Source organism: Parasteatoda tepidariorum, chromosome 1, assembly GCF_043381705.1.
Source record: "Parasteatoda tepidariorum isolate YZ-2023 chromosome 1, CAS_Ptep_4.0, whole genome shotgun sequence".
Classification (NCBI taxonomy): domain Eukaryota; kingdom Metazoa; phylum Arthropoda; class Arachnida; order Araneae; family Theridiidae; genus Parasteatoda; species Parasteatoda tepidariorum.
Window position 1 is genome coordinate 70,534,579 of NC_092204.1, and position 25,160 is coordinate 70,559,738.

The following is a 25,160-nucleotide window of genomic DNA, read 5'->3' on the forward strand; positions in this document are numbered from 1 at the left end:
AACTTTTAACATAAATTCAAATCATCATTCTCTTCAAATCAAATAAAAATCAATCCATGCTAACTAATTAATCAAAATTCTCAAAAATACTTAACTATGTCCTTTACAATAAATTCGGTTCTTACCTGGGCACAGGGAGATCTTGTCCATTTAACTGTTGCTTATAATTTATTTTTTTATTTAAACTTACTAGCATGATTTTGATTTTACAGATTATAATACTTTTATTTTATAACCGTCGGTGAGCAGCCGATGCAACTTGGACTTTACGACTACTAATGTTCAACTCCGTAGCCTTATAATTTTGAACCCAATCAAAAAGACAAGAGAACTCCTGCATAAAGTAAGTATTGGGAAAAAATTGCCTCTGTAGATTACTTTTCGATGGAACGTTTGCGTTACACGAAGAGGAAAACAACAGAAACCTCCCATAGTTAGCCTCACGGCAAGGGGATTCTAATCCCTGATCCATCCACCACTGAGGATATTTTACGCCAGTACTGTGGTCGATGCGAGCCGGGTGCGGAAGTCCTATTGACCAGCCAATGTTGGGATTCGAACCCCACCCACCTCACCGGAAGTCAAACTCTCTATCCCCTGAGCCACCACGGCTCTAGATTATAATATTGTTTTGTTTTTTTTAACGTTAAAGAAATAAAATAGAAAAAAAAAACTACACCGATAGAACCACACTCAATTGAACAATATTCAAGCAATTATTGAAATTTTTTCTCCGAAATATTCGCTGGACTTTTTAACTCAGGCATTTGTACGCCTATAGAAAGAATATTTATCAGATACAATGTCAAGGTCAAAAATCGGGGACTGAGTATAATCGAATTTTATTTTTAAACTTTCAACAGATTTTAAACTTTACACATTTTATTGGAAGAAATTTAAACTTTAAGATCACGCATTCTTCAAAACACTTTCGTTCTTTCATATTTTCTCATATTTAAAATAAATAACTAAACAATAGTGAAAATAGGGAAATAATAAGCTTAAAAATTCCTATTTTATGAATGATAACTTTGCTTCGTTTTTTAAACAAAGAAAAAAATAAATTTTTACATAATTAATTTTTAAAGTTTAAAAGCAGGTTTTAAAATATTTCTTTTTTTCTATACTAATAATAGTAAACAGTTATTTTGTAAGTAAACAACTACTTTCTATTATTATTATTGAAAAACCGAACGTTATTAATATTTTATAAATAAATGCACAATTATGCACTTCTAATACACAAGTCCTAAAATACAAATTTTTATATTTTATCACTGAAATATAGTAAGTACTATTTTCGATTAGAAATTTCAAACTGATAAGCCTGGTTTTACCTTGCCCTGTTATCACGTAGTTTCCCCTTACTTTTATATTACTGGGACCCAGTTCAGTTTCTCGACACAATTTTGGCGAAATCACTTGGCGATGCAGATGATTCTTCTCCTCCGGAGTCCTCGGGGTAACCCTGACGTTGTTCCCAAAGCAAGCTAGAGATCCCTCACTTACGCGTATCCTCAGCATCGGTGCAAAAGTGGTGTTTTCAACCACCGAGGAAAACACTCTTGTTGAAAGAGAAAAACTTTCTCTCCGCTCCCATCCTTTCTGTCGGATGCGATTTTGGAACGTTTTTCTTCATTCTCCCACCAGCAATTCAAACTCTCGAATGACTGTGGATTTTGAAAACAGCATATCATCACGCACAGTGGAATTGAAAAATAAGGAATAGAATTTTGAGGAAAATTGATTCGCCTTGTGTTTTAATGAAACTATTTCCTTCTATCGTTTGCTGGTGAGATAAATAATTTTCGTCTGCAATCAGCTTTAACTTGTATAATCTCAAATAATCGTTTGCTCTGACACTTTTTGTAGTTATGCAGTTATCGTTAGCGCAAACATTGGTGTATTTTAAAACTTCATCTGGTTTACTGTAACTACAAAAAAAAATTAATTCTTTTAGAAATGTGGTGAAAAGTACTTGAAAAACTGGGAAATATTGTGCAACATGTTTCAGATCACATGAAAACTTACTAACCATAAACAAATTGGAAAAACATCTTTCGTCCCCCTTATAGAATGACCCCCTTCTATCTAGAGAAGAAAATATAATCTTAAAAAAGTTTTTGGAGACAATGTCTTGTGACGTCATTGCAACTTAGATGATGACGTGTGCAGCTCGTCGCCCAATCACTGGACGTTCTGGAATCACATTATGATAATGACACTAGCTAGAAATTGTTAATATCGAGAAGCGTCATATTGCGCATGCGTTTAGTTACCCCCTCTATTTGGGGGGTGTCAGTTGAGTATTAGAAACGGACATCAGCTTATTGAAAGCCGCCGGTATGGCTAGGCGCAAGCAAAGAAAGCCCAAACATTTGGAAAATGCTGAAGAATTGGCGACGTCCCTTCAAAACGGTGAGTGACGGCATTTAATATTTTTCTATTAATTAAAATTTTTTATCATTGTTTGTTTTAATAATAAAAAAATAAAAATATGTCGTTTGATCATAAAAATTGAAATCAAATAATGATAATAGGAATGTTATTTGAGATAGTTTAAACGAACTAAAATTTGCTTCCGTAATTCAAATTTTTATAATCATAAAAATTTTTAGTATTTTTTTTTATTGATTTCAGACTTATTTTTTTTAATTTTAAAAATTATTCTATTGTTTTTTATTTCTTTTTCCTGCACTTACAAAATTTTAAAACCGAACATTGGTTTCAAAAAAGTGTCTTTTAATAGACGAATGAAATTTGGTTCCGCTTTTCAAATTGATATAATTATTAAAATTTTGAATAAAATTTTAATCTATTTTATTCATTTAATTATTTTTTAGTAATTTTACTGTTAATAATAGCATTGTAATTAATTTTACTTATTAATAATTTTGTTTATTTTTATTTTCGTTAATAGTAATCTTTTTTCATGTTTTTCATTAAATACTCTGTATGAAATTATAATATTTGAAGGGGGGTTTTTTTTGTGATGGTTACTTTTACAGTTATTTGGTTAGCTTCATATATCGTTGAGTAATATTGCAAAAAGTGATTACTGATTTCAAATCATTAGTATTTTAAAATAGTTTAAAAAAATTAAATTAAACAAAAACTGCTTTTTTAACAAATCCAAAACAGAAACAAAAAATACTTAAGTGAAGCGAAGAGAATTTTTAAAAATATTAAGAAGTTTAATATTTTAATGAAAATATGATTTTTTTGATTATTTTACGTGATTGATTTTTAAAAAAATTTTGATGATTTTTAAAAATATCCATAAGCAGGTTTGAAATGTATTGTAAGATATTAGTAGTTTAAAATTGCTTACTTTCTTCTAATTTTGTTTGACAAAAAAAATTTAAATGGCAATTGTAATTGCTACTGATTATTTTTAATTATCAACTTATATAAAATAAGCAGTGGTACTTTCTTCTTTAAATTTTTTTCAGCTCTTTCAATCTCTTTAAATTTTCGTTCTTTTTCTGAAGTTAATGCAAAAAAGTAATTTATTTCGTATTCTAATATAACCAAAAATGACCTCGAAGTAAAAAATCCTATTTAAATGGACAATGCACTTAGCAGCAATATATATATATATATATAGATAGATAGATAGATAGATATATACATATATATTTATTTACATAAAAATAAAATATTGCTTGGTTAAAATAATTGTCATTAAATATCAGTTTTAAAAATTATATCAATGCATGATATTCAAAATCAATTGCATTATTAATATTTTCAGAATAAATCGCTAAACTTACATATTTTGTCACTAATAAATATTCGTGAAAAAAATTATTTGTAAATATACCTAATTTGTTGATAACACGCATGGTATACTACACTTAGTTTGATAAAATTGAATAATCATGTAGAAAGGTATATGATTATTCTAAGGTATACACACACACACAACACACACACACACAACAGCATATATATATACACACACACAACAGCTTTATTCATCTATTCACTATAGGCCAACCGTCATTTAAACCAGATTTATTTTTGATCATTAGTAACTTTTCTGCGAGCCTAATTGCCTCCCTCGGGAAATCGCCCGTACCGGTAACATAAAGCTCATAGAATATATTGTGTTCGAGAAATTCATTGTTTGAACTTCGTTGTTGAAATTGGAGGTAGAATTAGTATTAGCCTTGAAATTGTATTCATAATATACAAGTTTTTTTTTTTTTTCTAAAGAAAGATAAAATAAATAAGCTAAAGCTTTATTTAAATAGATTATCGAGACATTTGTGTGTGATTTATATAATTTTTAGTGCATTAAATGATTTTTTGCGTAACAATTTGCTGAATTACTTTTAATTTTAAACACACTTTAAAGATTGATCTATTGCGCATTTTAAAGCTTTTTTGTTAACCACGTTATTTAGTTTTCGATGTGAATTATATAAATATTTAATCTTGTAATTTATGGTAGTAATTTTTTTTTTATCCTCCGTACTCATATTGAAAAATATCTTATTAAATCACTATTTTGAAGTTAATCTTCTTAGTATACATGAATCTAAAATTTAGACTCACATTTGCTGTTTTTGATAGTAAATAGACGTTAAAAAAATATGTGTCGATGCCTACCAAAAAAATTTGAATTGAACCAAAACATATATCAAGCGTTCCCTTGATATTGCTTTATTTTCAAAGTTTTCTGTAAAGCCTATAAAACGGGGTTAGTTTGTAGATTTTTATATTTTACTAGTATTCAAAAATTGCTAAAGTAAATATAAAAAGAACAACACATTATTGATTATTTATTTAGAATTTTCAACATTTTAGATTTTAATAAGATATTTTTTTTTAATCGTTTAATATTACATCCCAAAATTTAGGTATATTTAATCACTTTTCCTTTCCCCGTGTCTATTGATTTTAATATTATAAATTTAGGAATTTCTAATAAAACAGTTGTTTTTCCTATAATTAATTTTCCGTTTATCGTATGGTATTTGAATATTAGTATTTAAGCATATTATTATTGAAATCAACTATTTAAAACTTTAAGCTTTATAAAGGTCCTCCTTTCCCCCTCACTCTGAGAAAAAGAAACCTTTTCTTGTTTTGACAAGAGGGGGTGGGAGAGAGACCAGACGAAACAACCTGTTCTAAAGCCCCCTTCACTCTTTCTTTTGGGCTCGTGGGAAAAGTTTAAAACATATTTGCCTCCCGCTAACCAAAATGAATTCGAAATATCACGACTGCCCTTTAAAGATGGATAAATCCGCGGAGTTCTTTTCTGAATAGAGTATTCTTTTAATATGTATCCACGATGTCTCGTAGCATGGGTGGTCGGGTTTATAGGCTCCCGCTGGCCTTATCACAGAGCTAAGTGTCACATCACCAAGTGCCATACATCACAATACACAGCATTTAGAAATAAAGATATGCATTCGAATGCCAGCTTAAGTTCTTGTTTTGATTTTAGAATCCAAAATAGTGTACCGAACAATTTGAGGTATTTCGAAAATGATGTTCGTCTTTTTGCTGTTGTTTCTTCTCTGAAACTTAGCAGAATTTTGAGAAATTTTTTGTGAGATGTATTTTTTATGCTTTCTACACTGTTAGAAATGTCTCATTAAATATGGTTAAATAACGATTTATTTAATTGTTATTTTACCATATTCAAACAAAACAGTCAAATGACCCTAAATAAGATAGTATTGAAACTGTTAATAGTGAGAAAAAACGTTTATTAACTGCTTTCACCTAATGCGGGTAATTTTTTGTCCCGAAGAAGGCCCATCTAATGAAGCCACTTAGTTTCTTGTAGCTGTGTACATAGTACAGCAGGGAGGGCAAAATGTGTCAATATCATGACCGAAGGAAAGTTTCCAATAATGTGTTCCGTATCTTAGTCGATGTTAGACTATACCTTATTTTAGAAGCACTCATCAATTTTATTTGACGTTTAAAACTTTAACAATTATTGATTGTGTAACGGTTGTGTGAAATTCGTAATGAAGAATCATTCCAGAGATTTTAAAATGAATTCTTCTAGGATCATTAAACGCAGATAAATTCTGCATAAATATTATTTCGGTCTACATCGAAATAATTGCTACATCTTTAAATTTTATACTCCTTAAGACAGTGTTATGTTTGAGTCTTACATATAAACATTAATCATGTATTTCTAAATTAATTACCATACAACTAGCGTTTTATTTCTTTAGGATCTCATCAATATGTATCATAATAGTAAAAAGAAAAGTTTCAAATTACTTAACTACTTACGCTTATTCTTGTGAAACTATCTTATTTTTCTTTGTAAGAATAATCAGGCCAGTCCTCATTTAAATCTTTAAAATTTCTAATTATGGTTTGATTTGGAACAATTTTTTAAGCTAGTTATTTTACAATTTTAGGAAGAAAGATTAACTATTGGACATAAAATATATAATGAAAATTTTATTCCTTGAGAAGGTATAAATGAGAAGTATTAATAATACCTTAAGTATATTCAATACCTATTTAGTATTTTGCCATTGCCTATTGGAAAAAAAATTACAAATTTGCAGTTACAATTTTTGTTTTGTCTGTCATCAGTTAGCTAGAGCCAATAAATTCGAAAAAAAAAGTTTATTACTTGAATTAAAATTTTAATCTCATTTTATTTTAAATTATTAAGTTATATTAATGGTTAATTTTTACATTAAAAGGCTTTTTCTTTTTTTTTTTTTTACATATTTTTTGTAGCAGGATATATTTAATCAAGATTTTCAAAGTCTTCTGAAGCCAGCAATCCACGACATAATAAATCTTTTCCACAAACTTGAAAAGAAAATCATACTGGTAATATCACAATATCAAAAGTACATATTAAGATTTTAGATTGAATGATTGAATTCCAATTTAATTTCATGAAATCATAACTCCAAGGTATTAATAATGATAAAAACTGCTAAGATCAAATCAAGAAACCTTTCTTTTTCAAAGATAACGTAAGCCTTTTTTTAATTTTTTCTGGTGATATTCCTGATCGGTCAATAGTCCAAATTATGTGTCAAAACTGATTGCTTCTAGAATTTTCAATTTTCAACTATAATGGTAGCCATTAGTCTTAATAATACCCCTTTGTTTCCAAATATCACGTGAATCCTTTTAATATCATCAGTGTATAGGCATGTTCTTTGAAAACTATCTAAACTATCTATGATTAAGTAGACTTATCATTTTGCACGCTGTTTACTTACATCAATCTAAAGATTAATCTGAACACAACATTTCACTTATGCAAACTTTGAATAAGCACGATAAACATTTGTACGGAGAATTTGCTTAGAATACATTTTAACGTTTGGTAATATAAATAACCTGATGCACCAAATTATTCACACATATTGTTGTATGGAATACATAGATATGCCTTTCTTATGCAGAAGCTGTTGTCATGAAATGAGACTTACGTATTGGAGAAAAGCAAATATTCTTTCTGTAAAATCATCACTAAATTTTATTTTTTAATTTTAATCAAAACAATATCTATTATTTTCTGTTCAAACTTAGGAAATGATGAGAGATACACAGTGAAACGCGTCAAGTTGATGACATCTCGAAGTTGATCTTAATGGTCAATTATAAATATTACAAAAGCAATATTTTTCCCGTTATAAGTTGATCACATGGCTAAGTGAACCATCAATTTGTTGTCATACATGCGATCAACTTATATTTTTTACTGTGATAGATGTTATAAAGAGTCATATGTTTTAGCATCACTTTTTTATTTTAAAAAGTGTTAAAGATCCTCCACCAAAGAAAAGAAAGAATCACAGTTATGTGATCTATATCCATGTTATCCTGTTAACAAGAATCGCTTTAAATATTAGAATCGACAATTGCTTTACATATTAGAAAGATTGTTATACTTTTTAAAAAAAATCGCCACAGTTTGGGGACCTTTATAAAAATTATTAAAATCAAGAAATAATTCTATATTTTTGCATGATTTTATCCACTGTTTAATGTATAAGTAACTTTTGAAATTTTAAAAAAGAAAGAAAGAAAAATTTTATCGTTAAACAATTTCTAATCACTAATGCTTTTCATTTTCTCACAGTCGATTTCTTTCTTCATAATAATTTGCTGCGCCATTTTCTTAATTAGCATAGGGGGCACTGGATAAATTCGAACAAAATATAAGAGTAATGAATTACTGTCACAACTCTACAACAGATATAAAAATAGCACATGATTTGTAAAAAGGATTTATTTCATATGACAATGAGCACACTTAATAAATTTCTAAGAGTGTATACAAAGTAATAAATCGTGATCAACTTTCCCCCTACTTTTTTTTACTGTGCTTATCCTATTAGCTGTCACATAAATCGACTAAGTCTTTGTACTTGCCTTCTGAAAACAAACCGCTTGCAAAGTTTACCAACATTTCCCTAAAAAGCCACTGTATCAATTAAAAGAAAAACTGTCCATTAGATTCTGACCACGTATATGAGCAATGATAAGTGACACCCTATCGTGAATTATCGCCAAAGATAACACTAACTGAAGTGCACTTAATGGAACCAATATTATTACATTTCTTTTTCTCCCCTTACTGATGCGCATATTCATAAAAAGAGATTTCTCTTCTTTTTTTCAAGGCGACTGTCGCCAAGTCTGTGCTCAACGAAACGTCGTTTTTGCAAATGTGGCCAAGAAAAAACAAAATGGCATAATTAGCTAAGGTTTAAAAAAAAAAAGGAATCTGAGAATAATATATTTTGTTATCTACAAAGGTTTTTCCCGCACATTGATAATGTTTGTCATAAATTATAGGGTGTATTATCAGGTGCGTACTGCAGAAGCTCTTAAATGTATGTCAACTTCCTCATCCGATTTGATTTGTAACATTTTTGAAGTTTTTTCCCATTAATGTCAGAAGTCTCAATTTATTTTTTAAAGGATATCTTGTTAATTGCATATTTAAAAACGCAGTTAAAAATACATTTTTTTAAACCTGCCATATATTTTTGACTATTAAGCTGCACTTTTTAATTTTGTTTCGCTCATACACACCGCATTTTTGGTCTGCACTATTTTTGAATTTTTCTCCAATAATAAAAAGCTTCAATTTATTTATTTTGCAAGATTTTTTTAGTTTTTTACATAAAAAAATACGCAATTAAAGATTTTTTTTTGCCAGATATATAATTTTGGCAATTTATCTGTATTCTTACCATTTTGATTTTGTTTACCTGAGTACGTTTATCATATATTTGCTAGTTTTCCTCTCTGAAATCGCTTCGTACCATTTTTAATTTTGTTCTTGCGAAGTTTCGGTCAGAAAATTCAACTTTTGATGGAAATGTTATGAAAGGAATGCCAAAATGTAGTAAAGGAGAGATTTTTTTTAAAAAAGGAAGTAACTCATTTTGAAAGGCATGTAACAACTGCTGTATATTTATGTCATCTGTCATTGATAATTTAGCTGGTATTTAAAATGACAAATTTAAGAAAATCCTGTGTTGAATTTTATTACATTGGCATTATCCGATATTTATAAATTGAAAAATAAATATCCTCAAGTTTTTAAACTTAGAAACAATTGTAACAAAAATAATCAAAACATAATTTTATCTTAATCATTTGATTTGACTTCGTCAAAAAGAAAAAGTTTCTAAGACAAAGAAACACTGTTAGATTTATTTCTACATTTATTGCATATAGCTGTTTAAATAAATCATTTGGGCAATAAGATGCATAGATTTGATGATCGTGAAATTTTGACGTTGTTATTTAACCAGTTTTGTCAGTAAACCGAAAATGATTTGAATAATATTTTTTTGAAATTAATTTTTATATTAAATTTAAAAAAATTACCAATTCTCATTAGCATAAATTAGCTGAAAATATTTATTTAAAGCAAATAACCAAAATATGAACTTCAACTTCTAGAGTTCTAGTTCAGATTGCAAAGTTATTTGCTAGACCTGTTCTGTATTTGTTTTCCTTTATGTGAAAAATAAATAAATTTAAAAGCGATAGATATAGTTTATGACAGAAAAAATATTGTTTTGAAAACTATTTTGAATTGCAACTTTCTGTTTTTGTCTTGCAATTGCAAGACATAAATTTTTGTATTACAAATGTAGAAAATTTTATAAAATTACTTTTTTTTCCCTTAACTCTAAAGAACTTATTCTCTAGAATAAAAGTCCATAGTGCAGTACTGTTATTTAATTCAAGTACAGTGAAACCTGTAAAATTAATCCTCCGTCAAAGTTGATCTTAAGGATAGAATGTCAAACTGGCAATCGCAATTAAATTTCCCTTTTATAAATTGACCACTTGATTAAGTGGACTATCAAATTGTTGCCTCACAAGTGGTCAACTTACAAAAGTTTCACTTTATATATAAATTTTGTACAGTATTTCAGAATTCACTTCGATATTATTCGTCTTTTACGCTCTAATCGTGTCAAGGTCTAATTAAAATGCAGTAGTTAACTGTAGAAATGAATTTGCAATTCATAAGATTTATGTTGTTCAAAAATATAATAATTTCAAGGATAATTTCAAAATAAATATTTCTTCATGAATTTTAATCGAGGGAACATATTAAAAAATAATTTTATTTTTTTTTTAAGAAAAAAGAAAATAAAGAAACGTATAACATAAAAACCGCCGACTGTTATTTTAGCCTTAGAAAACTAAACATTTGTTTAATATTTTACCAAATTACCAACTTTTTCCAGTTTTACGAAACCAGATGTTACCTTATCACTTTTAAGATTTACAAAGACTGAAAAAATTACATTTTATCTCCTAATTATATGCTTTCTAAAAAATATTAGCATATTTGCCTTAAGATACGCTTCTTTATTTGAAAAAAATACAATAAATATTTTTTAAAAAATTACTTTTTTTGTAGTTTATGAGCCAAATGTTTAGTTGTGGAATAAAACTGATTTACATTTATTTATAAAGGATTGGGCCCCTATGAAATTAAGAATTTCTTATCACATTGTAATTTTCTTTCTCTAAGAATAAGTCTCACAGGTGGATTTATTTAATTAAATACAAGTATAAAGATTTCAAAATTTATGATTCATAAATCTGGGATCGAGATAAGATTAAAACTACAAGGCAGAGCTTATTGAATTTCATCCACGGTCAAAAAATAAAGAAGTTGCGGTGATTTTTGTAGCCAGAAGTTACAAATTTATAATTAATAACAAGTATGAAAACTGTAGTTTTTAATCAAGGATTCGTAAATTTTGAAAGGACGTGAATTATCTTGATTCTACAAATTAGTGGTTGGGACGATCAAGAGATTGCACTTCAAGCTACAGTGCATGGCTTTCTGAATTTAATCCACGAACAAAATAAATAAAGAAGTTGAGGTGGTTTTTGCAACCAAAATGCATACGTTTATAATTAATTTCTAGTATGAAATCTGTAGTATTTAATCAAGGATTCATACGTTTTGAATGGAGATGAAATATTTTAATTCTACAAATTGGTGACCGGGGTTATTTTAAGACATTAAAACTTCAAACTACAGCGCAGGGCTTTCTGAATTTTAAAAAAAAGAAAGAAAGAAAGAAGTTGCGATGTATTTTACTATTAAAAGGGTACAAATTAAACGCTTACACATTGTTCTATGATTTCGCTGATTAAATCTCTTTAAGTCTCGGCATCTTAAGAATGTCAAACCAGTCGCGCGAAGTCCTCTAATCTAATAGGTTCTGCTGCACTACCTCAGAAGTCATGTGGGCCCGTTTTACAACACCCGCTGGATAAAGAGAAGAGTTAAAATAGTCTTGTTTCCAGAAATAGCAGCAGTAATTTGACAAATTCGCATGCGGCTAATTTGTTAAACAAGAGTACCGAAGTTCAAGTCATTTAACTAAGTATTTCATTTCCTGACTTGTTGCTTTCGGCTTTTTAGGCCTGTTAAGACTACAAATTTATGTGGTATATTATATGATGTTAAAACGAAATTTTTTATACTCAATTCATATTTTAGTAATTAAAAATAATTTTCTTTATGTATGATTTCATTCCTGATCATAATAGGTAATACTGTAAACGTAATCCGTAATGTGTAATACTTTTGTATTAATTTCAAAATAAGTGATAGAAAATATTGTATTTAGCATTTCAATAATTTATGGTTATGAAATACGACATGAAACACCGGTATCTCTTGCCTCGCTAAAGGTAAAATTTTCTGAACACGGCTCACTTCCAAAATTTCATTTTTTAAATTTGCTGTTTGCTTCTTTGCTGTTTTTTTAGATGTAATAGAAACTTATTCAAGATTGAAACTTCTTTAATTTATAATATTATTTGATGATATTATAATTTTTTTAAAAATTAAAAGATACCAAAATGTATTTTTGCTGAAAATTGCTAATTTTGTTGCTGCGAGAAAAAAAAATTATAAAAAAAGACAGCATTGTTCCATCTGCGTCAAAGGGTTATTATCAAATTTCATTAACACGTGAAAAATAATAAATTTTGAAATCTTTCGAAATACCTAAATTAAGAATCACAAATAGAAGCTGCATTTTATCAGAACAAAAACAAAGGAAATATGATTTTAATAAAACGCTTTAAAATGAAACGGAGTTTGATGAAAATCACAGAACCTAGCCGTCTTTTTCAAAGCTTCTTCGCCAAGCAAAATAAAAAATACGATAAATGATTAAAACAAAAGAAAAAAGAAAACCTCATAGTTTGAATGCCTAACACTTGAGGCAAAGCTATAATTTTAAACTATCTATCAGAGCTTAAGAATGGACAAATAGCTTAAATATTTTATAAGCTGTAAAAAAAATTAAAAAAGTGAGATTTTTCCTTTAGATGAAAATCATTAATAAGCTAATTGAATAATTTTCAATTTTTATAAATTTCTCAGAGCCCAGATGACGCAATGTCGAAGTAACTTTTTAGATATTACCAAATTTGATCACGAATGCTTTTTGATCTCACAAAACTGTGACTTTTCTTCGTGTTGACATTTTGCCCCATTTTTATAATTAGCATTTACCTTACTGGCTAAAGACGGACGAGAATTCCCCTAAAAGTTATAAATAACTGTTATAAAGTTCACAATAGTTATGCATTATTCCATAAAAAGCGTTCGTGTGACGACAAAGCTTTCGAAAAAACAGGCTTAAGAGGACGCTATTTTAAGGAAAAAATCCTTCGCATTAATTTTCTTTTTAAATCCTTCTCAGAATTAATTCCTTCACATGAATCTCCATAAGAAATTTAAAATTTATGAATCGAAAATATAAGTTTAATTAAACCTAGAGCAAGCCATGAAGTTTCAAGTATTGAAAAGAAAAATATCAAAATGCTAACAATTTAATGGAGAACTTCACCACAGCGCAATCCTGCACAGAAAAAAAAAATATTCTGATAAAATTACCGTATTGTAAAGTAATGGCATTTTTGGTAATAAAACCAAAACTTATGATATTTTAAACCATTCATTTGGTAGTTTTTGCGTTGATATGGTAAGGGTTTATCGAAATTCTGATTTTCAAAATGATAGATCATATCACCGCGCATTTAGTATAAAAATACAAAACTGAAACTTAATTGAATAAATGGTTTTCAGGCAGTGCTTTAAAAAATCATGAAAAAATTACCAAATTTTGCCACTTTAACTAAATTTTTTCACGCATTATAACTATATTTTATGATTAATTTAACCAAAAATCATTAGCGAAGTGCTAGGATAAAAATCACTGAGTTTTTTTTATGCTCCTATAGAGCCAGAAATATGGTAAATTTAGCCATATTTTAACAGTTTTTTGACTGTACTTTTTTTTTTAGAGTAAGTAATCCTCTTATAGTTTGTTTACATTTCGAAATTTTATTTTTTCAAACATTTGAAATTTCTTTGTCTACTCTAAGTTTACCAGAAGTCACTTTTCTTCAACAAGAAAATTCTGACCTTTTAATTGCAAACAAAAATATAATTGTCAGTTTTTAAGCATAAAAAGCAGTCTAATAGTTACAGTCTAATATTTGTTAGATTATCAGAATTATATTTGTACTGAAATATATAATTCTGAAAAGTAATTTGATTTTTTTTTCATTTGTATTCAAAACTTTATCAATAACTGATTTTGTAAAATACAGAAGTTTAAATGATTCTGTAATTCAGATGATACAACAGTTTCTGCAATTTAAATAACTGCAAGCAAGAACAAGTTTGAAAAATTATTGTTTGGAAGTGACTCGTGTTTGGAAGATTTTTCCTTTAAAGCAGAAAAAGACCCTGGTGTTTCATGCTGTAATTCATAAATATCAAATATTAAAATTCTAAATATAATATTTTTCTCTTATTTTGACCCTAAATTAATACAAAATTAAGAAAAAGAAGCTAAAATTTCTGCTTTAAAGGGTTAAACTTTTTAAATTTTCATACACCAATAGAAATGAAGCAAAATTCGCCATCCCGCATTCTAACGTCCTCTTAATATAATTTCACTTCCCTTCAATTTTTATCACGGCAGAAAGTAATTAAAATCTGCATAAGGCATGTGGATATTACATTCTCATCAAAGAAAAAGAGAAAAATATGTTACATACTTTTGAAGAGGGAAGGAAAAATATTTGTTGATGCAAAAAAAGCCGGTTTCTCTTCCCGGGTGTTCATTATGAAATTGCTGGACCTCCCATCTGCTATCTCAAGAGTTATGAACAGAAAGATAGCAACTTTCAAACATTCTGCCGAACTCTGATCCATGCTGAGTGAATGCAATAAAAAGAACAATGGGAGTTATGAGGAGAAATCGATAAATCAGGGTTTCTTATTAAGGAAGTGTTTTTATGAATGCTTACAGGGGCTTTAATCACTATGCTAATTAGGCATTAATGCGGGCCGCCATTAATTGCTTTCGTGTTTTGTGAGTTTAATTCGCTTGTTCCAAAAGATGATTCGTTTTAATTTAAAGGTACTTTTGCTAGAAGTATTTAAATGTGCCCAAATTTGGATGCAAATTCGGCCTTATTAATTTTGAGGTTTGCGTTAAATTTATGCGAAGAAGTGCTTCTATATGTGATTTTTAAGATCTAACGACACTAGTCAATTTTTGGTTCAGTTTGTTATGTCAGCTTATAGTTAGAAATATACTAAATAACAATTGCTTTATAAAAAATATTGCAAATCAAAACTTATTTATTAATTTGCTTTTACTGAGTTTTACAACGATACTTTTTATGCTTTTAACCTTTATTTATAAATAATTTACAAATTCAAACTTCTAACTTCCTATAAAGCTCAATTGATTTTTTTTTATTCGAGATCATAGTGTTTTGAAATAAATAAACTAGCGTTGTAGTCTATGTTGATACCAGTTTTTAAAAAAATAAGTACCAGTCTATATCAGTTTTATTTGTCTACTTAGATGAGAACTTCAGCAATAAATAAGAATTTGAGTTAATTGTCTTTTTCCACAATAATATTGACGGTGAGTCTGAGAAATATTTGAAGCACTTCTGTACACATGAAAGGGTATGATTTAAAATTTGAATTTGCTCGTCAGATTCAAAATGTCTGCTACTTTACTATTAAAAAAAAGAAGGAAAGAAAAGAAAGAAGGATAAACTGTTATTAACTGCTGTCTCCCCCATCGCTGATGATTGGGATTCAGTGGTAGGCTTATTCTATCTTCAACCCTTAATGGCATAAAATACCGCTATTTTATTCTGTTGTCAAGAACAATTTTACCCTCGGGCTATAAATAGTTCATAAAGTAAGGTTACACAAAGAAAATATGAAAGGAAGCGAAAAATAAGGAAAGAAAAAAGATTTTAAATAAAAGAAGAAAAAATTATTTCAAATTTAAAAAAAAAAAAAAAATTGAAGATTAAAAAAATTAACAACGAAAAGATATAGTTTCGTCTTCAGTTCACACTATTCATCATCAGTATCAACGGCTCGACAGCCCAGGGTGGGCCTTGGCCTTCTCAAGAATTTTTTTCTAGGCTAACCTTCTTTATTGCTAGCGTTTTCCAGTTTTTAGTTTTTAAGACCAAAAAGTCTTTTTTTTTTTTTTGGTCATCTATCCATCTCAAATTCGGCCAGCCTGTTTTTCGTGGGCCAATTGAAAACTCTTTTTGTGGTATGGTCTTTATCCATTCTAATAATGTGGTCTGCCCATTTTATTCTTTATCGTTTAATGCAGTTAATAATGCCAGGTTCATTATATGAGTGATAAAGCTCTAAATTTGTTCTTCTAAGCGCGATTATATCCGTAAAAATAGTGCTTTCTAATATTGTATTAATATAGCCTCAATAAAATATATTAATACAATAATGAAATGAGCATCACAAATATTAAATCTTAAATTTTCTCTAAAATGTTCTCGTTTCTTTCTTTTCCTATCTTTATATTCTGTATGTACAAAAAATATGCAGAAACACAAGCGGTGGGATAAACCAATTAAAATATGTATATGAATCATAAAATAATTAAAACTGTTTAAAATAAACTAGTTAATATAAATAAAAAGAACAAAAAATAACTTTATCCTTTAAAAGTTTATGACTAACAGGAGCGCGTGAAAATAAGTACATAATGTTGTGAACAGAGTTCCAGTAACATGAATGTATTTGAAGAATACATTATTGGGTCTTTGCAGTTGTTGCAATCTTATCTTATTTTTGTCATTACATTTGAGCTGGTTAAAGTTACGGCTTATTAAAGCTACACTTTAACCATTCTAAACTCATTTAATTCAATGTAAGCAAGCACCTCAATATCAAATGTGAATTTAGGTGATACCCCTGAAACGATAACATCGAAACAGTTTTGTCCTAAAATCGAACAACAAGCCTTTTGCTTTCATTTCTAAAAAGCAAAATAAAATGTTACTTGTATATCTAGAACTTTGACCTGACCATTTTATGATAAAATAAATATACCAAACCATATCAACTGTTCTTTTTTTTAAAAAATCCTAGGTCTAGGTTTTTTCACTGTTTTTTAATATATACAGTAGAATGTTAGGAATAAAATAAAATGGGTCTATCAATTTTTATTTAATTATTAATTATATATACCTTTTTCAAAATTTTCTACACATTATTAAGTTTTTTTTTTCCTATTTTCTCAATTTTCATTAAGTTTCTAAAATTTAGGTATGCTTCAACTTTTTCTAAAAAATTCAGACAGAATTTTTTTTAAAGAAAAGTATTTATTTGGTTGAGCTTACACTATTTGTTACAAATATCAGAAACTCGATTAAAAAATAATTTATAAGAAATATTATTCGAAAATTCGATCAGAATACTGCCGTACAATTGAAAAAATGATGTAAATGCCTCATGGTAGATATCGAGAGAAAAGGCTTGACTACTATTTTACAACGAACGCTAAAATGACAACTACAATACAACAAACGCAAAAATAGATTCTGAAAAAACTGATGAAACAAAATTTTGTTTTGAAAAAAAAAGAAAAATCTCTCGCAATATATAGCTTATCATGCAAAAATGACAAGTACATAAAAAAATCTCAATTTCGAATTTTTTGTCGTTTATGTTGGGCTTTTTTTTATAACGCAGCAGAATAACAATGGGATTTGATACATTCGTAAAGCCGTCTGTTTTCTAATAATTATAAAAAGCCATTTTTACTATTTGCTCAATCTAAACCAAATTTTGATCATCGAAACAAATATTCTCTAACCTATAATATCAGATGCATAATTAACATGGTCGCATAAACCAAATCCTTTTAAATACGAATTTAAAAAGTTGTTTTTTCACCTTTTCCTCGCAATCTTTCTACTCGAGGACACATATCGGCGCTTAACATTGGAGAAAACATTAAGAGACAGTGTTAAATCGATGTGAGCTGTTGACGAGGGAGACCTCGCTTGTCCTCATCTTGTTCACAAATCATTCTATCCTGTGTTAAATGAAAATGCGAGGAAAACCCTCCGATCCTTTAGCGCTCGCAGACCGCACGTCGCCTATCCGCCCTTCATCGCCACCTTCTACCGCTTTCGTCATCGGATAACTGCGATACCATCCACCATCCCCTCTTCCTCCCAATTCTTCACATTTTTTCTCTTATTTAGTTTTTTCTACATTTATTTGCTGTAAAAGAAGCTTTAAGTTAAGTGTTTTTCTTTGCGGTGAATGATTGCGATGTTTGATTAATTTATAATTACATTCCGCTAAAAATTCTAGGTATGTATGTGCATACATATTTGTAATAAATATGCATACTTTTTTAGTCGTTTACTATTTTCAACTTAATTATTTCTTATAAAAATTGAGAGATATCGACATCTACTCATAATGTAAGTCAGAATCAAAGATTAATTTTTTTTATAAATAAAGTTTATAATTAAGGTGAAACACAAGTCGAAAGGAAAAAAATGTGGATATCGCCAATGATACAATTTGGGAAAATTTCGACGAATTCTGATAGTATACTAATTAAAACAGAATTTACTTTGAAGCTTTTTCTAAAATAAAATTTCAACTCCTCTTACAAGGAATAAGCTGAGACTTCGAACACGTTATTATTCATAAATAAATAAAAATAAAATTATAAAACAAGAGACTGAAGGGGCAAGATATAACTTGATTAAAAAAGTTATCTCTTTCACTCACTTTACAAATATACAGATTGGATATAACTGTCCACATATTTCAAGATCTCAAAATTATCGGTATTTTTTTTATTCTTTGTTTAGCATTGGAATTGCATTTTTTTTCTTCCTTTAATTAAAATTTATAAAATCACCCTTCCCCGATTCTGAATGTTAAATTTTCCCATATGAAACTAAATGTTCACTACTTAACACCGAAGAGTTTGAATCCAGTATCTTTCTTCAATTTTAAACTCTAAAACTTATAAACATGTCAGGAAGTTCTACAAGTATTCGGTATAAAAAGAGTTTATTTGACAAATTGACGGATGACAAAGAGGGAGAAAAGCTCTCATTCAATGAAATTTTTTTCCTTATTTTGATAACATTAAAGAATCTTTGTTTAAAAACACTCTAACACAGTATTTCTTAAAGTAACAAGTTCACCAAACTAATATGGTTATACTAATTATGTAATAATAATAAAGTTAATGTTCATTTTTTCAGAATATGCCATAATCTATTTTCTTTCTTTGGACATTCTTACATAAAAATTAATTTATTTATCTCATTATGTTGTGAACTTTAAAATAACAAGTTTGGCTAACTCATAGAATTCTTAATAATCTAATAATAATTCAATTAAGTTTACATATTTTCAGGATATGTAAAAATTTATAATTCTATTAAAATTTATAATTATCTGATTGGGAACACCCACAATTTTTAATACTTTTGTTTGTTGATATTACAGTAGAATAAAATTATTTTTATTTACCAGTATTATATTAATATAGCGAAAATTTTTATTATTATTGTTTTAATTAAATCGACTAATTTTTCTCATAATATAAAAATCAGTTTGTAAGCTTGATTTAAGCATGAAAATCTGTTTAAAATTTTAAAATCCGATAAATTTGAATTTTATTGACGAAAATTTTTTTTTCCGTTTTACGCATGCAGAGAGAGCATTAGCTTAAATCGCATTTGAAAAACTTATGTAAGAACAAGTCAAGGAACATTTTAGCAAATTTTAGAAAAACACTTCATTATGCATAAGAACATCAAACAGATGTTAGTAAAATATATCTTTTACTTTAAAAACTAACTTATTTTATGATGTAGCGAATAAATTAGCGTGTTAAGCTTAGAATTAGTTTTTAGTAAAACATGATCTTAAATCTCAAACAATGATTTATTTTCAAAATGACACTTCACATACTTTTTTTTCTCTCAGTTTCAGAAATTTGAACAACGCGAATTCTAAAATAAAAGTAAAATTGTTTCTATTTAGTTATAAAAATTTGGGGAAAATAATAACTATTAAAAAAATTTATTTGTACTTATCAGCACTTCATAAAAATATTCAAATTGATATTCGGGAAATGTACACTATAAGAAAAATTTATTCAATGTTTAGCCACATTTGTTGCAACTTTAATAAGGTGATAAATTGTATCATGTGTACAGTCGGCAAAAAAAAAAAAGATATCACCATTCAAGTTGAATTTTACTATGATGTAACTGAGTAAGGAGTTTAAAAATATGGCTAATTTTCATCCTATAGATTCTGAAATTTGAACTTTAGTATCTCGCAACCAAGTTTAAGGAAGTCAAAAATAGGGTTTCTTTTAGCAACATATAAATGCTGAAAAAAATTTGAACAACATTACGGTTCTACACTCTCTAAAATCTGTAAAAGTGTAGAGTTTAAACGATCTAATCTTATTCGTAGTTTAATATTATTTTGAAGAATGCCTCTTCTTTTATTTTAAGTAGTATATTTAAATGAAAATCAAGATGCAAAGAATTCTTGCTTCATTCTTTTATTTGGCCTCAGAATCATATATAGAACGATTCAGATTGTATATTTTTTTGTGAATCAAAATTTTCCTAATTTAAAAATTTCGTTTCGTGTTTTTACTTCATTCGTGTACTACTCCAGATAAATAATTTCCTGATATTAACTTGCAAGATTTGTGTTGCAGAAAGCAGTCTAAAACGCAACTTCGAAGAAATAAGTTCCAAACACAAAAGAATCATGCCTGCATAAAAACTTCAAATCATCCTGTTCTTCAAAATGTGTTGCTCACCATTTCGTACAATTGACCACTCTGTAGGGTGCCAAATCTCCACACCCGCATTTAAAAATCTTCTAGCGGTCACTTTTGGGTCAACAGAAAAGCGATTTGTCCTTGTCCATTTTTACAAGAAGATGATGAATATTCCTAACTAAAGATGATAACCCTTTTCTCATAAATCATACGAAGAATATATGGCGGCATGAATTTTTCGACTCGTCTTCTTAACTCGATTTTGTTCTATTCATTTCGACTATAACTTACAATAGAATCAAGTATTTGGAATGGAATTATAAGCCTTGAAGTTTCAAATAACCATAACAGATGTCACCTTTATCAGCTTGATTTTTCTCAATCCAGATTGAATGCTCTTTTTAAATTGCTTTTATTTATTTTTGAATGCTTTTATTTATTTTTAAACAAAACTACGCATGATATTTCTAACGCATAATTTTCCAAACCAAATCTACATGGTATCAATTTGAAAAAAAAAAAAAACTTTTTAAACTTTTAATAAATGATTCATACATTTAAGTTTCATGCTAATCGTCGATAATACAACCACTCTTTTTGCTATTTTTTTACAAGTTAATAACTATTTTCTCGAGAATATTTAGTTAGCATTTGGTTTAACGTACATACGTAAATAAACAACGTACATTTTCTACGTAAATAAACAACTAAGGTTTTTTTTTTTCATTATTATTAAATGAATTGAACATCGCGTTAATTCTAACATAATATCCCCAAACCTCAAACAAGCAGTTACTTTCCATAACAGTTTCGAGCAAATAATAAAAATAGCTTTTAATGATTATTAGAAAACAGACTGCTTCATCAACTATAGCAAATCCCATTATTATACAACTCGAATTTTCCAGCAATTTTTCGAATAAAATATTTTAATCAGATTTTTAAAACTTATACTTAATAGCGTAAACTCAACCGAATAAATACTTTTCTTTAAGAAAAAATCTTCTGTTTGAATTTATTTGAAAAAGTTGAAGTTTACCTAAACTTTAGCACTTAGTGAAAATAAGGGAAATTTAAAAATAAACTTAGCAACGAGTTTTAATAATTATAAAAATAAAAATTTATAGCAACCCCAATCTTTTTTGTTTTATTCATTACCTTCTACTGTATATATTAAAAATCGGTAAGAAAAATCATTTTTATTAAAAACCAGCGCTTTGCATCAGAATTACTTCTCGCGGAAATTTTGGAATATCCTATGTAAGTTATAATATTTTTAAGGGGTTTTATATAGATTTTGTTGAATTTCCACAAGTAGAAAACGGAAAAATATTATGAGCAAATCATTTGTGGAAAATTAACCTCCATTTTTATCTCTTTTGTTTACTTATTATTATTTTTACACTTACGTAAAACTTTTGGGCAAATTTTTTTATATACATTAGCTAATGATTCAGTTAATTAAAACGATAATGATCTAAAAAAAGTGGACCCATATAGTTTTGGTGCTCTCTCTGTCTAGAGTTCAATAGTTTCAATTTAAGTGTTCTTCGATTCTTAATTTTGCATATTCTTCTATATAGTTATAATCCTAGTCATGCCAGGCGTCTCATTTACTAAATTCGTTATTATTATTATTATATATATTTTTTAAAATTAGTAACATTTGGGTAAACTTTCTCTCTCCTTTTCTTTTCCTTTTTTAAAATATAGTTGTTAGCACAACTTTATTTTTTGTATAAAGATATTGTCATAGTGCTTATAGCCTCTCATTTTCATCAATCTTTTTTCTTTCTTTTTTTTCTTTTTTTTGAAAAAGAAAAGATGTATATACTTTTCTTTTTCTTTTCCCCCCCTTTTTTAACGAGATTTATGTTTTTGTCCCATTTCTTATTAGCGCAATTAAAAGTGAGGTACCTTTAACTTACTATATCTAACAACTCTTTTGAATGTTGAGCCTTTATCTTTAAAGTTTTAGAGAATTAATTAGTCGGAGGTGAATTATCTCATTCTAAAAGATGTAGTTAATTTAAATTTCACGCAATTTTGACGATATGGTTTCTAGTATGGCACATCTTGTTGAAGAATCACATTTTGAACCTGATAGGCTAGCTGCAATTCTATTTTACAAAATAAAGTTATCCCAAAGGCATTAGTTCCAAAAGGGGGAATTGTTAACTTGTTGCAAATATTCCAAAGTAGTGTTATCCATCCACTATTTTTCGAGCGTATTTAAATATCGATTTGAAGAAGTGCACGTGTCGGGGTTAATGTTTTGCATACAAATACCAACACTGTACTTGAGCACGTGGTGGTAGATCTCGAGTACCCTCTAAGCATCGCCCGGCTAACCCCTCATGTTTACTGAGGCTGGTCACGTTGTCCCCCTTCCCTAAAATCCATTTGACGAGTTCTTTATATGATCAAAGCAATCTGTTTTTCATATCTATTTTTAGTTTTCATATTCACTCAGATATAAGGATTGAATTCTCCCTATCTTGGTCATCATAAAATCCTCACTCATTCAAATCATTTTTTTTTTTTTTTAAATAAATGATTTGACTATCTCTTTGTGTTTTTCAAAATAGTGAAACTCTTACAAGTATCTTCTAACTACAAATTAAAAATTAAAGAGACTTACTAGCATATGCGAAGAATAATTACAATTATTTAAACAAATAAAACTCTTACAAGCCTATTAGGAGAATGATAACAAGCTTTTAAATTAATAAAGCTATTACTAATACGGTATGAAAATAATCTCTAATTTTAAGATAGTAAAATTTTTACGATGAGATATTTATACGAGAAAAATAATCAGTAAATATCATCAAGTCATTTTTTGATAGTTTTTATGCTTTATTTAAGATTTTAAAAGTAAATAGTTGAACATTTTAAGTAAAAGCAATGTCTTACTTTGCAAATGAAAATGACAGATGGCCCGGCCAGTCTTGAATAATCATGTGATTTAGAAAAAGAAAAAAAAAAGAGTGACACTTATTTTATTAAATTTAGTACGGTAGATGATAATGATATGGTTTTCGCCAACAGTACTTTTGTTTCTTGCGATATGGTTATAAGGGGATGAGACGGTTAAGCCATGGCGTACTAGGGTTAAGCATTCAGAAAAATACTAACAAGTAATCGGTATGGAGAAAATATTTATCGCATATTTGTTTTGAATATATTGAGAGGTTATGAATCACGTGTTTCGAAAAGCTTATTTATGATTCTTGGCGACGTCGGTATCAGTGATAACGAACCCCCCCCCCCCTGTATATAGGATTTATTGCGTAACCCACTGAGAACTAAGAAAACTCACCCAACTGGAATGTGCAACCTGACTCTTTATATTTATCTATTTCCACGTTTCCCCTTTTTATTTTTGTACACAAAAGATAAAATTATTTATCTAGGGATCTTACTGGTCTGAAACGGGTATGTTTTCTTCATTTGTTGACGCTAAAACATGTCCTACAGTATCTGTCTATTTAAATGGGCGACACTAAAATAATATATGAAAGATTTGGATAGAATTTCAAATCATAAAGTTTCTAAAATACATCGAAATCTAGATTGTTATAAAAGTGAATTAATATATCTCAAAATAACCTCGTGAAATAACCACAGCTACGATATATCAATATGATAAATATAAAAAATATGCCACATTTGATAAGTAAATTATTTGATCGAATGTTAGATCGAGCTCCTTATTTTAATAATTGAATTTAAAGTGTAAGCTGAGCCTTAATAAAGAGTTAAATGCTATATCAGTAGATAAAAAGAAATATTGAAACTATATTTCTAAATTATGTGTTTTAATGTACTTTAATAAAAAGTAATTTGACTTTTTACTGGAATGTGCCATGAATCACCAAAAATATTACTTCAAAGTGGCAAAAACGATTCGATTATTTTTGGCAAGCCTCTTTCTTACATAGCATCTAGACACATTTGGTTGCATTTAATATAAATAAGGGAGAGATTTTAGTATAATTATTTAATATAATTTTGTATTATATTCTTCAGATTCAATGATCCAAATTATATGTGAAATTTCTGCTCTTTTAAAAATTTATTCATTTAACATGACTTATCAATTAACTTTGTCAAGTTAATAAAAATCAACCATATAAATAATAAAAAATAAAATTAAAGTGATTCAAATTGGCAACAGATTATCTTCAATGCCTTTTTTAAGATTTTCATGCAAACCCAAAAGAAGGGAACAATATTTACAACAGGCATTTTCATTACAACTACTATTAAAATAAACGGGGGGAAAATTAGCCTGGTTCATTTTTATTTTCTGAATATGTGCTTTTTTTTTTTCATTACTTTTCGAATTTATTGCAACTTTAAAGTTGTAAACTATAAAAAAAGAANNTATTCTCATTAAAAAAAAAAAAATATATATATATATATATATAATTCATTCAAATTAAGACTGAAAAGGTGAAGAAAGGAATAGAAGAGTGGTGCTGATAATCAAAATTGCTT

At 28.1% G+C, this 25,160-nt stretch overlaps 1 protein-coding gene across 1 annotated transcript in view; it reads left to right on the plus strand.

The window, feature by feature from the left end:
• Positions 1-1,390: 1,390 nt before the first annotated feature.
• The window catches only part of LOC107450899 (sal-like protein 1), a 94,838-nt gene continuing 71,068 nt past the window's right edge, over positions 1,391-25,160 (plus strand). The window contains exon 1 of the mRNA XM_016066831.3: positions 1,391-2,418. Within this exon, the coding sequence (XP_015922317.1) occupies positions 2,346-2,418 (73 nt within the window). The 5' untranslated portion in view covers positions 1,391-2,345. The remainder of the gene's footprint in view (positions 2,419-25,160) is intronic.